General features: G+C 44.8%; 1 protein-coding gene across 2 annotated transcripts in view; it reads left to right on the forward strand.

Moving 5' to 3' along the window:
• The window catches only part of LOC144770570 (oxysterols receptor LXR-beta-like), a 261,625-nt gene extending 242,827 nt beyond the window's left edge, over positions 1-18,798 (forward strand). For both annotated transcript variants that reach the window (XM_078655205.1, XM_078655206.1), the window contains exon 10: positions 13,233-18,798. In XM_078655205.1, coding sequence (XP_078511331.1) covers positions 13,233-13,379 — 147 coding nt within the window. In that variant the 3' untranslated portion in view covers positions 13,380-18,798. The remainder of the gene's footprint in view (positions 1-13,232) is intronic.
• The last annotated feature ends 246 nt before the right edge of the window (positions 18,799-19,044 follow it).

Genomic DNA, 19,044 nt, shown 5'->3' on the forward strand with positions numbered 1-19,044 from the left:
CTGGAGAAGGAGGTGGAAGCACATAGAGATTAAGGAAGCTTACAGGATACGTTAAGAATTACGTAAAAAAAAAAAAAGAGGATTAACAAACATAGCCATGGTTTCACCAAAAACACAAGAGAAGAAGACAGAAAAAAGGAATCCGAAGATGGCGCCCAAGGGTGGGAGCTTCCGCCGGAAGCATGCCGACGTCACCGAAGGTACACCAAATGGTGGGACGTCGACGCCCACCTGGGCTACGAAAAAAAAAAAAAGAGAGAAAAAAAGACTACGATTCCGGACCCAACCACCAGATTGCGGAATATGCACAGCATAGTGAATCCAGAAAGATCTTCAAGCTGCAAAACTACACGACAGGTAAGAAACTATTCGTTTTCAAACACAGAATGTAAAAATCACCTTTACTAAAAAATGCATCTTTAGATTCGGAGTCCAGGCGTACTAAACATGGTTTTCCTACCTAGTTCCCAGGGCCCGTTATGTTTATAAGATGTTATAAATAAACTTCCCATTCTGTCATATGGGTAACAGGTAGCCTTGCAATATTGAAAAACAAAATGGGCTGTAATTCACTACCAGGACATGCCACACACACCAGGGCATGTCCTACCTTTCACATACACTGCACCCTGTCCACAGGGGTACCTTGGGCCTACCTTAGGGGTGACTGACATGTAAGAAAAGGGAAGGTTAGGGACTGGCAAGTGTGTGCACTTGCCAAGTCGACATGGCAGTCCCAGACTGCACACAGGCTCTGCAATGGTAGGCCAGAGTTACATTTTACGGGCTGTTTGTGTGGGTGGCACAATCCAGTGCTGCAGCCCACTAACAGTGTTTGATTTACAGGCTCTGGCACACGCAGTGCACTTTACTAGGGACTGACACATAAATCAAACAGGCCAATTATGAAAACACCAACCCATAACACATTTTACCACAGGAGCACTTGCACTTTACCACTTGTCAGCAGTACGCCAGCAAAAACAGAGTCAAAACCGAGAGGTCAGAAAGCAAAAACTCAGGGGAAACACACCAAAAGATGCCAAGTATAACAGTAGGTAAAGTATTCTGTACATTACAAGAGATAATCCTTTTTTTATAAAGTTAAAAGCCGCCCTGACCTTCGATTTATTTAGTGTTATCGGTTTGTGAGCTATGTCTCTAGCCTCACATTGCCTTTAGGAGTGAGCATGTGTCTGATTGAACCTGCTGCCTGAATCAAGCAGGAAAAGGGACGTCCATTTGGAGTTTATTATGGAACCAGGACACCAATGAATTCTATTAATTGTTGCAGTTAATGCCAAGTAATCTCTTACTACCCTGGAACATCAAGAAAAGACCTCAAGCAACACAAAGGCAACAGAGTCTTGGGGTATACTCTTAATTTGATGAAAGTAATACTAAATACTGTACTTCTAGTCTAGTCCATGTTTAACTTTTTATTTCACTCAGTTTTCACAAGTATTAGGATTTCGTCTTGAATGTGTTATATTGAATGAAATAATATTGTTTGAAATAAAATACTGGGGGCACTCATTATTATTATCTTTTTTTTTTATTATTATCTTTTTTTTCCCATTATTCGCACACTATGTACATTATACAATTTACATTTTCATTTTCACATTACTTTGCTTAATATCACTTTATACATACATATGCAATACATATTTATAAATAATCCCGCATCCTCAATTATCATTCCATTGAAGACCTGAATTCATCAGTTCCTTTCCTCAATTATGATGTATCCCAAGACCCTCCTTCCATCTCTTTATGGGCTCCCAGATTCTCAGACCTAAGATCCTTCCTCTCCTACCTTTTCTAGCATAAATATTCTTCTCCATATTATATGCAGCCAGCAGGTTAGCCAACCAAACTTGCATTACCGGTGGGTTCTTATCTAACCACGCCCTAGCTATGGTTAATCTGTACACTGCCATGGCAACAAACAAAAATTCCCGGTGCGCCCCAGTCTCGTCCAGGCCTACCCCTAGCAGAATGCAAGATGGAGTGAGTGTTATTTGGAACCCAAGTGACCTCATAAAAAAAACCTCTATGTCTCTAACCAGTGTGTGCAGTTGAGGGCAGGTAGCAAATATATGGACATTGTCAGCCTCAAAAAAGTTACAGCGGGGACAGTTAATCCATTCAGTGCCACCCCACTTTGCTATCCTGGCAGGGGTGAAATACAGCGAATATAATGTTTTATAATGCTGGGATTGCAAGGGGGATGAACACAGTATTGTACGCCCTAAATCCAGTGATTCTTGAAACCTCGCACTTTCCCCACCCAATTTCTCTACCCATTTGTTACTGGGTTTTTCCAAGTCATCAGTTTTTTTCCTTTACCAGACTAGCCTAAAAAGATCGGATTGTGCGGTCCCCCACAAGCCTTATTTTCTCCAAAATCTCATTCTTACCAAAACCCACTGGTCCCCCCCACTCTATTATTTAAAAAAAACTCCTAATCTGGAGATACTTAAAGAAACCTCTGTTATCAATACCATATGCCTGTCTTATGTCTTCAAACTGTAGAATTCCCTCAAGGTTGAGCAGGTCGCCAATTTGTTGAATCCCCTTGCAGCCCATTCAGACATTGTTTGATCTGCAAATATTGCAACAGGAAATGATCTATTATTATACAGCCCAACATATCTGTTATATCTCCCCATTCTAGACTTTTTTAAGAAAGCCTTCCAAACTTTTACAGCAGCCTCAATTGTCTTAAACCTTGTTCTCTTGAAGTACCCAAAATCAATGCAGTTTAAAAAGCAGTTGCCGACCTCCACCCCACATAGATCTCTGTAGAAAAATTGCTAACCCTTTGATCAAGGTTGGCCCCTCCTATCAGCCCCTGCATATATTGCAGAGCAGCTGCCTTGTACTGGAGTCTAAAATCTGGGGCTCCCCATCCACCCCTCTCTCGTGGAAGCGAGATAAACCTGTAAGCCCTGCGAGTCTTACCCTGTGCCCAGATAAATCTATTGCACATTGCCTCTAATGCATTAAACCAGCTGGCTTCAAAAAACAGGGGAATGGCCCTAAATAAATAGAGAAACTTGGGGAGGATGACCATTTTAATAACATTAGTGGAACCCACCAGTGACAAATGTAACTTACTCATCCTCTCCAAATCTGCCTTTACCCGTGATATCAAAGGGCTCATGTTGTTTTCTACCACCATGTCTAACCTTGCTGATACCTCAATTCCCAAGTATATTGCCGACTCCACAACTCTAGGGTCGTTACAGATGGAGTAGGCATTTTCCACTATTTGCGTCTTCGACTTATTCAGACTATACCCTGCAATCTGTCCAAAAGATTCAGCCTCTGCTTCCACCGCCCTGATCGCGACAGTGGGGTTAGGTGTCAAAATGGCCACATCGTCAGCGTATGCTAGTGTTTTTATCATACAGCCGTTTATATTCATAGCTGGAATCTCCGGATTTCCTTCTAGTCGGTGTAGATACGGGTCAAGATATAACGCAAATAGCAGGGGAGATGATGGACACCTCTGCCTGGTCCCTCTGTAGATGTTAACCACTGCCGAGAATCCCCTGTTTACCCTGAGCTTAGCTGTCGGGTTTTTATATAGGGTCTGTATGGCCTTTATAAAGCCCTCTCCTATGCCATTCCATCTCATAACCGACCATAGGTAACCCCAGGAGACCCTATCAAATGCTTTCTCTGCATCAAGAAACAGTGCTGCCATAGGGTCTCCCAGGGTACCTGCTGCGTCAAACATCGTAATCACTTGCCTGATATGCTGTGTCATCCCTTTGCCTGGAATAAATCCATGTTGGGAGGGGCTGACCAGGGACTCAATCACCCGTGATAATCTTTTAGCCAGCATTTTCGAGTATACCTTTACATCAGCATTCATCAGCGTGATTAGACGGTATGAGCCCGGGACCGTTAAAGGTTTGCCTTTCTTTGGTATTACAATTATATCTGCCCCTCCCCAGGACTCCGGAATTGAATCCCCCTTTTGTGCCAGCAACATAATATTGAACATATCCTCTATCAGTACTGATTGAAATACCTTGAAGAACTCCACTGGGATCTGATCCGGCCCAGCTGCCTTCCCTGACAGTAGGCTGCCCAGAGCCGTGACCAGTTCTTCTAACTGAAATACCGCTTCCAACCCTGACTTGTCCTCCACTAAGAGTTCTGGGGGCCTCACCTCCCCTCTGAGCCTGTCCCATTTTTAAGGTCAATATTAATGGACTGTGGTCCGAAATAATGCGTGGCTGCTTTTCGATTCTTGACCTATTAAGCAAACTTCTTGAGATTAAAAAATAATCGAGTCTAACCAGCACCTGATGTGGGGGGCTGAAAAGAAGGTGCTTCCATCTAAGTTCGGATGCCACTTAACCCAAGGATCTTCCAGAGAATTATGTGTTGCCATATTTAAAAGGGCTTTATAAGTTTTTTTTCCTCCCTATATACAATCTCCCTGAGTACAAGAAAGAGCTATCGGGATCGTGCAAGTTAAAATCACCGCAACAAATGATTGGTTCCGGCCATTGTGCTAATTCTGCATCTAAATACTGAAAAACATCCGGGTCGTCGTCTGTGGAACCATAAATTGAGGCTAGAATAATAATCTCCCCTTTAAACATTATTTCCAACAAGACCCATCTCCCCCATTGAGCTTCTTTTTTCCTTCTTACCAGTGCATCCCTCTGCCTCCCGAGTACTGCCGCCCCTCTGGTTTTAGTTCCCAGGTTAGATTTTGCTAGCACTTCAAACCCCATCTGCTCCATCAAGTATGATTTGTTACCTTCTATGTGTGTTTCCTGTAAGCAAACCAAATCCAGATGTAATGTTTTAAGAAGTGCCGCCACTCTTGAGTCTTTTATTTATCTCATTGAGCCCACAAACATTTATCGAGGCTATTCTACATGTCATGTAAATACATATTGCATCCGACCACTAATAATACTGCCAATTTGATTGAACCTTGTGTCTTACCCTTTACCCTAGTGTGCTGTTCCTTCACCCAAACACCATATCCTTGTGTACCGTTTCCTCCCTCTCCCCCTCCTAAACCTCCCCCTCCCCCCTCCTAGCTCCCCTCCTCCTCCCCCCCACACCCTCTTACAGGCAAATAGGTTGTGAGACCTATTGGATTGGATTGGATTGGATTAGTATTTGTATAGCGCGATAGCTACCCGCAGGCGTCCTAGCGCTTAAAAAAAAAAAAAATACTGTTTCATAGGTGTCTGTGGCGGGGTCTGGGTTATCTGCTAAAAAGAAGGGTTTTTAATTTTTTCCGGAACAGCAGATGGCTGGGTTCTGATCGGAGGGAGATTGGGAGAGAGTTCCAGAATTTTGCCGCATTTACTGAAAACATCCTGCCTCCGCTCCTCTCTCTTCTGATCCTGGGAATGGTGGCTTGGAAAGTATGGGCTGATCTAAGCTGTCTGTTAGGAAGATGGGGGTGATCAGAGTGTGGTTCAAACTTGCTCCTTTCTTCCAGTAGGCACGGTGGGCAATACACATGCTTTTGAAGTTGATTCTTTCCCTCACTGGTAACCAGTGGAGATGTTTAAGTTCAAATTTCACAGATTGGCGGCGGGGGATGCGCAGCAGAGTTCGGGCCGCACAATTTTGAATTAACTGGAGCTTTTTTAGGGTTAGTTAAGGGGCTCCTAGGTAGAGGGCGTTCCCGAAATCAAGCCGGGAAAGGATTAGGCCCTGCACCATGATCTGTCTGGCTTTGAACGGTAAGTGCAGAAGGATCTTCCGAATAAGTCTCAGGATGCCCATGCAGGTGGCAGATAATTTTGTTGCCTGGTAGCCGAAAGTCAGTGTACTATCCAGCCAGATTCCTAGGCTCTTGATGGTATTTTTAGCTGGAGGTGCAGGGCCTAGAGCTGGTGGCCACATGGAGTCAATGGGTTTCTATAGGGGGTTACCCAGTACCATTAGCTCTGTCTTATCTCCGTTTAATTTGAGATAAGACTGGGTCATCCAAACACATATTGCCTTCATACATCCCCTTAAATCACTTGGTTGAGAGGAGGGATGATTCAGAGTTACCACCAGCTGAGTATCATCAGCGTAGGACACAATTTGTACGCCAAAAGAGCGAACTATCTCAGCAAGGGGGCGCATATATATATTGAACAGTGTGGGGCTCAGGGAGGGGCCCTGAGGAACCCCACAGCTGAGTGGTTTGCTGGATGAGGTGACAGTTCCCTCACAGACTCGGAACGAGCGATCTAAGAGAAATGACTGGAGCCAGGCTGCTGCTTTGGAGGTGATTCCTAGTTCTAGGATTCTGTGCAATAAAATGTTGTGGTTTACGGTGTCAAAAGCGGCACTGAGGTCCAATAAAATAATGGCCGCAGTGCCACCCTGATCCATAATCATTCTGGCTCTCTCCATCACAGCAAGGAGCGCAGATTCTGTTCCGTGCATGGGACGGAATCCAGTCTGTGATGCATCCAGTAAATTGTTCGTTTCCAGGAAATTTGTGAGGGAGTGGTTTACGCATTTTTCCGCAATTTTGCTTATCCATGGCAATAGGGAAATCGGACGATAGTTCGCTGGATTTTCTTGATCGAGATTAGCTTTTTTAAGAAGGGCCCTAACTGTCGCCTGCTTCCATTTAGGTGGTACAATGCCTAAGGATAAAGAGTTGTTAATCAAGTTTAGGATAGGGGGCAAAATGACGGGGGTAATTGTTCTGAGTGAGTGTGCTGGAGCTGGATCACTAGGAGATCGAGATTTGACCTGGATCATAAATGTTTCCAGGGTGGTTGGTTCCAGTGGAGGGAAGCTGTCCAATGTGGTAGTAGAAGATAGACTTAATTCCTTTTTATCTGATTGGAGATAAGGGGTTTGCAGAAAAGAGGAGTAGATCATGGCAATTTTGTTATAAAAATATTCCGCCTGTACGTTGCAGCGGGTCTGTGCATTCCTAGGGTCTGGCAGATTGTCTGGAAGTTTGAGCAGGCTTTTGGCTATTTGGTATATCTCCCTCGGTTTGGATGCTGCCTCATTTATTTTGTTTTTTTTAAAAATGGCTTGCCCGTTTTTAATGCTGTTTTTGTAGTGTCTTATGGTCATTCGGTATTCATCTTTACTAGTTTGAGAATAATCAATGCGCCATTTCCTTTCCAGTTGTTTACATTGTTTCTTTAGATCACGTAGATCCTGAGAGTACCATGGTGCACTTTTTGGCCTCTGTTTAGATTTAATGTCTTTAATTGGAATGATGTGATCTAGGAAGTTAGTGATCCACTTATTAAAGTTGTCATTACTGGCAACCGGGTCAGGGTTGCTTTCAGGTATAGAGGCTTCCAAAGTGGATACCCACTGATTAGTACTAAGTTTTGCCCAGTTGCGATCTCTCCTAGGTACAAGGGGTAATATGGGGCGTGACCCTGATGGTGACCAGGAAAAAGGGATCAGGGAGTGGGGAATAGGAGGACTGACTGTGAAGTGAGTACAGTTGCTAAAAATTGGGTCCAAGAGGTGTCCCTTGAGGTGAGTAGATCCCAACACTCGCTGGGTGAGTTCTAATGCCTCAAGACTGTGGGATAGTTCAGTAGCTGCTAAGTCCTGAGGGTCATCTAGATGGACATTAAGATCACCTAACAAGGTATAGTTCGGCAGGTTGCAGACTCCGCTGGCTATTGCAGGTGCCACGTTGTTAATGAAGTTGCTAGAGGTACCAGGGGGCCGGTAAACGAGAGTCCCTGAAAAGGTACATGTGGGGGAGAAGTCCAGCGCAAATGTGAGGCATTCGCAGTCAAACAAATTAGTGGGAAATCTGCGGCAGGAATATTGTTTTTTATAAATGATAGCTATACCGCCGCCCTTTCCAGACGTGCGGTCGGCCCGAAGGATTTGGTATCCTACAGGAAGTGCCTGAATGATATCAGGATCGGAGTCAGTGTGTAACCAGGTTTCTGTAAGAAAAAGGGCGTCAGGGCCATTATCGCAAAGCAGCAGAGAAATCTCCAATGCATGCTTCGGAAGCGATCTGCAGTTCACAAGGAGCATGTGATATGATGGAGGAGGTTTAGAGGGGCGGCTTTGATAAGTACAGTATTGGCAAATAAAGTGCTTTGCAATCGGGTCCCAGGATGTAACACATTGTGCGTTAATGGAGCCACGCATTTGTAGTAAAGTGCTGGAGCTATAGGAGATGATGTTTGTTTGGACAGGGGTCATGGCCCCTGGTCCCGGCCCGTCGCGGACGGGTGCAGACGGGCTTGCCTTTGGTGCGCCGCCGGCGCGCCCGCCCGCTGCGCGGACGAGAGGATATCATCTTTTTATCCAGTGTTGAGGAGGGCGTGAAGCGTCCGACTACTGGACCGCTACCCTATTCCTCCCCCCAAGATGGTGTCCCCCCTCCTAGCCTACCGGCGTCAGCACCTAATCAGCTGAACCGGTCGAAGAATGGCTGCGAGGGACCTCGGAACGACGCGAATCTCACACCGAGGGAACAGTGAAGGTAGCGCCTAAAAATGAGCTATTTAAAATATATACACAGTTTTAAAATAAATTCAGCAGTCAAATTAATAAAGCGCCCGTGGGCAACAGGGATAGAATGGAGGGCCCCCGGCTTCCACCTCAGGGGTGAAACAAGTAATTTCTTGGAGCCGGCAAGACAAAGTGCTTCTTAAGTAATCTGGGCGGGCGGGAAGCGTCCGACTACTGGACCGCTACCCTATTCCTCCCCCCAAGATGACGTCCCCCCTCCTAGCCTACCGGCGCCAGCACCTAATCAGCTGAACCGGTCGAAGAATGGCTGCGAGGGACCTCGGAACGACGCGAATCTCGCACAGAGGGAACAGTGAAGGTAGCGCATAAAAATGAGCTATTTAAAATATATACACAGTTTTAAAATAAATTCAGCAGTCAAATTAGTAAAGCGCCCGTGGGCAACAGGGATAGAATGGAGGGCCCCAGGCTTCCGCCTCAGGGGTGAAACAAGTAATTTCCAATGTGTAATTTCCATTACCTATGTGTGGTCGCCTTGAGTTGTGCACATCGCTTACCCCCCCCCCCCCTCCCCCCGCTGTCCCCCATATTGTTGTGTGTGCCCCCTGTGTGTCCACCATTTCTCATACCCTGGTAAATAACGCTCTTTGAATCAACAGGTCGTCCACACCCTTGAGCCTCAGCTCCTTATCCGCCCCTCTGTTTCTTCAAATCTTCCAAAAATTGCTGGGCTTTGATTTCTGAGGAAAACATCCACACTTTTCCTTTCACTACTGCTTTAACCCTAGTCGGAAAGAGGAGATAAGTCTCACAGCCTAAAGCCTGAAAAGATGCTATCAACTGTCTGAGTTTCCATCTACGCTCGATGGTGACGTGACAGAAGTCAGGCCTAGCAAAAAACGTGGTACCTTCAAATGTGCATCTCCTATCAGGCCTTGCATTGGCAATAATTTCCTCTCTTAGCAAAAAATTCCCTACTTTGATAAGGATTGCCCTGGGTAGCGTACCCTGACCACGACCTTTCTTCAGAGTGAAGGGGAACCGGTGCGCCCTCTGTACCTCTCTATCCCACTGCCACCGAGATTCTGGAAAGGCCCCCTTAAGCAGATTTACTACGAACTGTCTGGTATCTTGCCCCTCTGTCCCTTCTGCCACACCCAAAAGTCTGACATTGTTCCTTCTCTGCCTGTTTTCGTAGTCCTCCATCTTCCAGCTGAAATCCTCCGCCAATTTCTGATGCTCTGTCTTGAACTCCTGCCATTTTCCAACGTCGTCCTCTAGTTTGCCGGTGCGTTCCTCTACTTCTGTTACTCTGCACTCAACTTCTTTGAATAGTTTATTTACTTTTCTCAGCGAGGCCTGGATCTATTTTGAGGCCTGCCTAGCTCTACGACTCTCAGTTCTCGCCTCTGCTTGCATTTGTTTGAGGGTGCTGTAAAGTATTTCAAATGAATCACGTCGGGGTAGAGGCACAGAGTCTGGGCCCTCATTACTGCCATTATCCTGGTAAACCTGAGAGGTAGCCGAGTAATCCCATAGTAGACGCCTATCATGCTGAGAGGAAGACCCGAGCATACATCTCCTTGTCTTTGACGTTCTTTTCCTTTGCGTGGACTCTTTACCAGAGGTGCTGGACCCAGAGGCCGAGCTTGTAACCTCCTCACCATCCTCTTCTTCTAGACTGCCTGCCGAGGATAATACTGACTCTGAATCCTCATTCAGTGAAAAAAAACTCTCTCCTTCAATTGAGCCTCCCTCTCCCTTTTCCGTGCAGTGCTTAGTCTTGCTCTTTTCCTTAATACCCTTGTCTGCCATGCTTTCTCTGCTGCCCCAGGTACTAATTGGCTGTCTTTGGGCACTTTCTGCATTTATTTCAGCCTGCATTAATAACAGAGCCCCCAGCATATCGGTGTCTTTCAGAGCGGTATCTGGCTGCCCCTCCTTGCCGGTTCTTAGCGTCAGTTGCACCGGCAAGAGGCCTGCTCCTACCGCCGCCACCGCTACTGCGCTCGCCTCTGCTGCTTCTGTCTCTAGGCTGCATTCAGACTGTTGCTTAGGAACTGGCTTCACCGCGGCGTCTGCTACTCCCCCAGCGTCCTCGAGGACGCTCTTTCCTGGATCTGGCGTTTGCGGTGTATCATCAGGCTGTCCCATACCTTTCGCTGCAAAAACCTCCGATAAGGTAGGCTGCCGCATCGCGGTATCTTTCCCTGTGTCTTTAGGTTTAATCGGATCGCCTCCCTTCGGCGTTAGAGCAGCTGCATTAGAACTCCTCGGCTTTGTATAGTCTTCGGTGTCCGTTTTGTGAGGCACGATTGCTTTTCCTCAGGGCTCTGTCTTTCTTTTTACCAGCAATGCAGGGACCTTACGAATTGCGCCAGGCGGTTTACCGGCACTTGCCTCCCCCGTAGCCATTCCTTTACCCACCACTTCCACCACTTCTTTCGGCTTATCCTGCCGATACGGGCGTGGGGGCATCTTGATTGCTGCTGGCTCCTCTGGGTTTAGCGCTCTCAGCAGTCCGAGTAGTTTATTCCTTATCCAGAGCCAAGTCTGCCTGGATTCCTGTAGTCGGCTCTTGAACCGGCAATATCCTATGAGTCCTCCTTGCCACAAGCTCACAAGGGCCATTGGGGTTAACACAGCATCCTATAGCCCAAATTCAGTATTGAGCAGGGGAGGGAAAATGTGCGACTGCTCAGTACAACTCTCTAGCGGCCATCTTGCCTCCCCTCATTATTATTATCTATTGTATTTATTAAACTAATAATGTGATAGTAAAGCAGCTGCCTTATGGCAGTCATCTTTCCTTTAGGTTGGTGATCGAATGTATGCTCAGTGTTTTGTGGTTTATCTGTTGTATTTACAAGCTACTGTTTGATATCATGAAACAAGTAAACCATTTTAATACAATACATGGAGTATGTGAAAAGCTATACTGTATGAATCTTGGTCTCGAACTGTGAAGGTGAATTGTTGTAAAAGAATACTTTGTAGCCATTATTACTATACCATGAATTCAAAAGGTTTTGGAAAATGGATCCTGAATTTTACTAATCAAATCGGAAAGGAATATTTTTGAAAAAGCGAAGGGTTATATATAATAATAATTCCAAATTTGTAAAGCGCAAATGTATCACTCCTAAGGGTATCCAGGCACCGAGAGCTGTCGGAGATTTTGTGAGCTATTGCCCAGAGTCACATGATGTTGAACTGAACTGCTGCCGGCGTAGGGGATCGAACAGTTAGCCCTGTGCTGTGGAGACAGCCGTCTGGCCGCTGCACCACACCTCTATGAAAACAGGAAGTAGATTCATGTTTACTTATATACATGAATAAGCTCCTGGTAGGAGGGGGAATCGTATCAACTTTGCACTTCTCTTTCAGCTGCTATAAAGATACAAATGAATAGGATATCCTGATGTCTGAGCCTTTTCTGTGTATTTCAAGAGGTTATCTCTGAAATCGCCTGAGAGAACTGGATGGTGAAAGCCCCTCTGGGATTTCCCTTGTGTTAAGCAGGGTAGGCTCGTCAGGACAGTCTCCTCTGATACTATGCTCTGCATCTTGGACTAGAATAGTCCCTGGAGGGCCAATGAGCTTTATACCTAGAGGAAGATCTATTTTAACTCCTGTCAATGTATTTTGGACGAAGAGACCCTGGAAGCATGAGCCTTCATATTAAAGCTTTACTACCTTCTGCCTCATGGGCCAAGTCCTACAACTCCTTGCAAACAGTGTTGCAAAGGAAATTGTTTCACTGATTCATTTGGACCATTCCCCCCTGGCATTCAAGGGCAGATAGATGTACGTGCATGAGGTTGAGAACACCTAACACAACAGGCCTGCCTGCGGAATTTAGTTTTGAGAAAAGACTGAACAGATTCCCAGTACTGAAGCCACACTTTGTGACAAGAAACAGAGCACAAAGTGCTGTTGTGAGAATGAAAAAGTGGGACAAAATCTCTCCTTTCAAACGAAGTGAAAAAGGCACTTGAGGATTCCTCTCAATAGACCAAATGCCGAAAAATGTTTCCCTTTATCAGGGCTTTCGAAATGTTGTCTTCAAGTTCAGATTTTAGGGCATTCAACATAAATATTAATGCGGTGACTGTACCTATGTTACACGAATATATGGGTTTGAGCAGGACATGTTTTTGTTGTCATTGTGTCTGTTAACTCGAGGAGATTCAAATTCACGCATGTTCGGAAACCAGGGCTAGAAATTCGATTAACACCATGGTTGTAGTATATTTTGGTATGGCTGTGAGTGCTTTTCATCATTTTGTATTCTAGGGAATTAATTCTGAATGATGCCAAACGCTTGAAAACCGAAAACTAGATTTTCCTTCAGCACTGAGACATCAAACACCACAGCTAGTGCTCCCGAAGCTAGCAAAGCCTTCCTCTTTTGCTATTTCTATATGTAAAGTTTTGCCCAAACACCTGAATGTTTTTGCTTGCCACATGCCACCTCCTTTTATTGATGCTCTGTGGCCCCTAAAAAACACTGCCAATGCACCCCACTTTGTAGCTGAGGTGCAACATCTTCTCTCAGCACTGAGAAATGCACAAACATGCTAACCTGCTACGATGCGTGATATTGCTATGAGTGGTTGATCGTGTGAAAGGTGAAAGGTCCTGAACAGGGAATATGTGCAGTTTAGCTTCTTCGACTGCTGTGAAGCTGTGGTGTAAGCTGTCCTTTCTGCTAGCATTTAAGCGCATTCATAATACATTTGTACCTTTGTCATCTCTCCTCTCCTCAGGATCACCTGATGTTCCCACGCATGCTTATGAAGCTGGTCAGCCTACGAACTCTCAGCAGCGTGCACTCTGAGCAGGTGTTCGCATTGCGCCTCCAGGACAAGAAGCTTCCCCCCTTGCTCTCTGAGATCTGGGATGTGCACGAGTAATGGCTGCTGGGAGGACAATGCAACACGCACAGCATAACCTGCTCTCCACATGCTTTCTGCACATGAACTGTTTAGGGTCAATTGCTTGACAAGCAGTCGCAGGTGAGACCTGGATACAGGCCAGATCTTGTGCATTCTCCGTTCCGCCTCCGCTCTCTCCCACGAAGGGGGCGTAGAGAGCTTTACCACCCTCCTTAATGGGATGGGCCAAGATTTGATAGCACTTGCTAACAAGCAAGCACTTGGTAGTGACATTGACAATAGGCACTTCAGGAATTGCCACCTTGGCCTGATGTCCAGCTGCAGCACGACGAGTATTAAACCTAACTTAATGGAAAGAACTGCCTATTAAAGAGACTTTTAGTCCTAAGCAGTATCCAGTCATGACCGAGCATGATCTTCCTTCTCTCAGCGAAGAGATTGTGTGACTATAGGACAGTCCATTTCGGATCTTCCAGATTTGAGTTCTTCCGTTCGAGGGCCTACCCTTGACTGCCACAGGACATCTTTCCATTGCTCTTTCATATGCTGCTGTGAGTGACCCTCTGTGGAGCCATTAGTGGTGTAGGTAGAAAGCACTTTATGTGGTCTTCAGCTCTGAAGAGTTAATGGTGTGAGATTAGAGCACTTGAAGTGGTCTGCAGATCTGGAATAGTTAGTTATGTGGCACTAAAGCATTTCATGTTATCGCCATGTGTGGCGAAGTTAGTGATATGGGGTTAGAGAACTTGAGTAAGACTGAAGGACCAGGGTGGTCAGTGGTGTAGGAATACCTAAAATGAGACGAGCAGCAGGGAGGGAGATTTTAGTTATTTGGCTGTACACCATGAGAGATTTTCTGAATATCTGTAGATGATGAGGCAGGATTATAGGATGTAAGGTGAGTTGCTTATCTTTGTTTGCTCATCAGGAGATTCTGTGGCAATGTGCATGGAAAGGTTCATATGGGAAGGTATGGTATTATAAGTACCCCATAGTTTCTGTGCTGTGAAACACTTAAGGCAGGGTGGAGACATATAAGGGGGCAAATAAAAGAGGACCATTCTCCTGATAGCAAAACAATGTATCATTACCCTGTGTACTAGTATAAAGCAGGGCATATACTCACTACCCCTGATAAGTAGGCCGTAGAGACACTAGTACCCCAACATGTGGCATGGAGACACAAGTTCCACTGTTAGTGGCATTAAGCAGTATTGAGAGGCACTGTTACCTTTAATACTAGTTGTAAGGAACTAGGCTATATCAACCACTTGAAAGCCAGAGCTGTCTTTCAAAGCCATATATGTTGGACCTCATTTTGGCTTTGATTGTTCAGTAGAGGGTAACTCTAATTCTAATCTTGGAGTAGACATGTTGTCCACTGCAAAGCCCCTCACTAATGTTATAGAGGCCTACGTAGCATTTAGGTGGATAAACACTGTTTCTTTTTGTTCTGAGTATGACAGAGCCTTCTTTGAAATGTAAGTGATGCTACTATTTCCTAAACAGAACTGTCCTGAGTGAAAAATGATGTAAAAGAGCTCTATAACCCAGGTAAGCACGGCCTACCAATGGGGTGAGTGATGAGCACCAAATAGCATTTAATACAGGTACGTGGACTATGGCCTTGTCTTCCACATATCCTCCATAACAGGGATCCTAGAAGCATGGGACTACTTAGGAAGGCTTCTAGAGTTTACATCCTAAAGGTTAGGGTCCGAAATTGCAGCTATCAGTTCTTAGAACGAGTCTCTGGTGTGTGGACAGACATTCCCTGCATATGAAGGACAAGTTACTAGAGGTCACTTGGGCCATGGAGAATGCAGGAGTATATTTTAATTGGCTTCCAGGTCGTCTTAGATCTGTGTGAAGGCGGTCAGGGCCGAATGTGTCTGGCGTGAGGACGTTGCGTAAATGATTAAAGTGCTCATTTATAAGGAAAGTTCTGTAGTTTCCTTGAATGTTGAATCTGTGGAAAGTTGGAGACAAGAGAGAGAACATGTGGATACTGCTGCCGGGAGGGCTTGGGAATGCGCTCTTCTGCTCTTAGCCTTACATGCTTTCTTACACCAGGACAAGATGTCTTTCAGACTCTTTCTCCGCTCTTTGCCTCTGGTGTGGCTGAATGTTAAACTCTGCTAGTCTGTCCCTGGCAGACTTCCTCCTTCCTACGACATTGTGCTTGCAGAATGAGAGGAGGCGTTAAAGACGCAATGGAGAAAAGCAGACAGGTCTTCATCTTTTGGGCATTATTGTACCTCACTCCTTCCAGCCTCTGTTTAAGTAATTTATTTGCTTGGTGGTACTCCGGCTGGACTGAATGAGATGAAGTTGCACTCTGGTTTGAGAACCTGCAGCAATGAGTCTCAAAAGGTGACAGCCATGAAGTACTATCACAAACTGACGGTCTGTGATGTGCAGCACTTCACAAAAAATCAAAGTTATATAAAACAAATGAACCCATGGCTTAACACTGGCTCCAGTTAAATGATGCCAACTCTCATGTCCCTTTAAAAACACAAATAGCAGTTTGGAGTTGCTTGTTTCCATAAGCATCCTGATCGTATGGACAAGAAGAATGGTGATATCAAGAGAAAGACCATGGAAAATAATGCTGACCTCTTTTATATAAAGTGTAGAGACGTTGGCGCTGCTTGGGGATCAGGTCCTTTGGAGTGTCTGTAATACTGACCCTCTTCATTCATGTTTGTATGAATGCACGCATGGTGTGTGTTCTGCTGCCCCCTTTTCCTTGTCCTTCTGAATGGTGTCAAGAAGGGTGGCTAGTTTTATAGCCTCCTTCCTGCACCATGTACCAGTGCTTTGCCTGAGGCACACTGACACAAAGCTGCACTAGCATGTTTTATCTCTAGGCGAGGTGAAATTTGAATATTCTGCTCCTACAGTAATAGGTTGGCAGAGTTTAGTGGCCACAATATGACTTGTTGTTTTCAACCACAAATGTTTATTTGTTTAACCATTTGACCCTCTTGATCTCCCTGCCTTACGACCTGGGACAGCTGACCTTTGAATGGTGGCTCTTGCACAGGCTTGAAGGAGAACCTGCTTGCACACATTTCCTCGACATTTTTTCCTCACATATTTTCTCGACATTGGTTTGCTCATTAAAATGTAAGCACTGGAGTTAGCAGGCTAGGGAGGGCCCAGTTTGTTATCCTGCCCCTTCCCCTATATGTTGGCTCCCACTAATCTCATCTCCAGGGGAACTAAAGCCCAGAATTTGCAGTTGGGGGTAGAGAAGCAGTACACTAAATGGCTTTTGCGCACAGGAGGCATTAAACAAGTTGTGGGGATACATTTGTGGAGAAAATCTTTTTATGAGCAGATGGGGCGCTGAAGCTGCTCTTGGATCCTTGTTCAAGACTTCCAGGACTTGTTACCTAATGTTGCAGAGCTCTTAAGTTTTCTAGGTCCTTGTGAGCCAATTTTGTCGTTTTGCGTTTGGGGGCTTCTAGTCCTGAGTATATAGTGTGATAAAACAGGGCTGCAAGTCCTAGAATGCAAATTTGAAACCTCGACTAGATGACCTAATTATGGGTAAACTTGAGCGCCCTGCTCCTATGTATAACTTGACCAAGGTACACCAGCCATCATTTAACATCCTAGACTGAGAGTTCCAGGAACTGGGTTGGAAGTGACAGGGAGAGTCAAGAATTCAAACTTTACTGCATTCATGTAAACCTCTACTCCTTTCTGCAGAGCAGCATGAAAAGCATTGCGTTTAGTTTATGTATTAGGGAGAGAAACTTAAGGGGGTATTATGATGAGCGTTGGCATTTTGTTGTAGGTTTAGCATTTCCTTGTTTTTCAAAGTGGAAGAGAAGCACTTTTAATTTATATTATTTTAATTAGACCCTTTTCCACTTCACTGTTACAGAGAATCAAAGCCCCTCTGTGAAAGAGTAGATGATTGTTAGAAAAATCGTTTAAATGATAACACTGTTTATATTTGTATATATTAGTGATTTAGAATGAACTGTAGTATCAATGCACTGCAGTGGGTCTTGAATTGTTGCAAGTCTTTATCGCCCATTTGGTGTATGAAAGGTTTTCCTTCACCCAGAGACCTCAAAAGTGAAAAACAAATATATCTATCTATATATATATATATCTAAAATAACCAAAGCATGATCTCCACTAGGGTTGCTGTCTGGCTGTTAATAGTCTACTGTTTCTCAAACTTGCAGAAATTTACCACGACCTTTTGAGTGTAAGAATGGAGTGATGTCATGGACATAGCCAGAAATCTGTGCTTCTTTTAAAAAAAATATATTTTACAACCATGCACTAGATGAGAGGTGTTGAAACGCAGTTCCCAGAGGCCACGGTTATACCAGATTTTCAGGGTTACCATGCATCATGTAAATAATTATAGTCTTAATTCCTTGTATATAAATTTATTTCATGCTAATATTGCAAAAACCTGTTATGATTGCAGCCCTCAGGACTCTAGTTTGACATCCCTGCGTTCAATAGTAGGACAGGACAGATGTTCTTTTTTTGTTGTTCACGGTATACCTTAGCAAATTGGAGAGTGGGGCTTGCTTTTTTGCCAGCTCCACGTCTGGGACACGTGGGCAACAAAAAGGTGAACTGCTGGTAGTAATTCCTCAGAGTTTTTTAAATGATCAGTTTGTGGTGGTTCACAGTTCGTGTAGTTTGACAAGTTTGGAATAGAAATTGTCCCATTGTTTTTAAGATTGCCTACAGAGTGGTTTTTAAATACATTTTTGCATTGCAGGTCAACTAAAAACCAGTTTATTTTCCTCAAAATCGCGTTGGGGTCCATTGTTTCGCCCAAAACTGTGCTGATGTGCAATGTGACACATTGTTTTTAACTTCTGTCTGGGGCATAGATGTTCTATATATCTTTTCCCAGACTCCAGCCCAAGCCACAGCTCCCTAATGTGAGAAGCTTTAAGCATTTGCTTTGCCTTAATTGGAGAGCTACTGTTCATGCCTCCGTAGTCCTGCACTACGTCCTCTCTCCCTCAGGATGCTCTGATATGTGAATGAATGTGATGACAATGTTTACTTGGGTCCAACCTTTGCTAGCCAGTTTCAGAAGCCCTTTGAGATCAGTCTGCAAAACAGATCCTTCGTTTTCTTTGTTTTCTTTCACTTCTTCCCCACTTTAGGCACTGTTAACCTTCAGTGCTATTTTTCACTTCATCCTGTCTCCTGAATCCTTCCTCAAGACTGCCATTAGGTCTGCAGGCCCTGGCACTACAATCTAACCTCACTGTGCTAAACGTTAGGCATAGAAGCCTTTTGGAGGGGGAGAGACTTCCTGAGGAAATGCTGACTGGTGCCCTGTGTTCAGCCTGTATTGACATGCAAAGGGCCAAAAGGGGCCGATGCTGCACTGCCATATTTGGAAAAGTCTTGTGAAATAAAAAGGGCCTGTTTAACACTGCCAGATGTCTCTTTTCTAATATCTACGGTTGGTTTATCTTTCACTTCACGAAGAAATCTCGTTTTGGGGCCTTTTGAAGTAGCTGTACGGTGGCAAACTACCACTATTCAAAACGACTGTTAAAAAGTAAATTGGTCAGTTGGAAATGTTTGCTTGTGTAGCTTATGATATTTTTCATGTGTGTTGGCCGAAAGATCGGTGTACTGTGAACCGTCCCCGCAATGCTGAAGTATTTAAGTGTAATAA

This window comes from Lissotriton helveticus, chromosome 7 (assembly GCF_964261635.1).
Source record: "Lissotriton helveticus chromosome 7, aLisHel1.1, whole genome shotgun sequence".
In the NCBI taxonomy this organism is placed as follows: domain Eukaryota; kingdom Metazoa; phylum Chordata; class Amphibia; order Caudata; family Salamandridae; genus Lissotriton; species Lissotriton helveticus.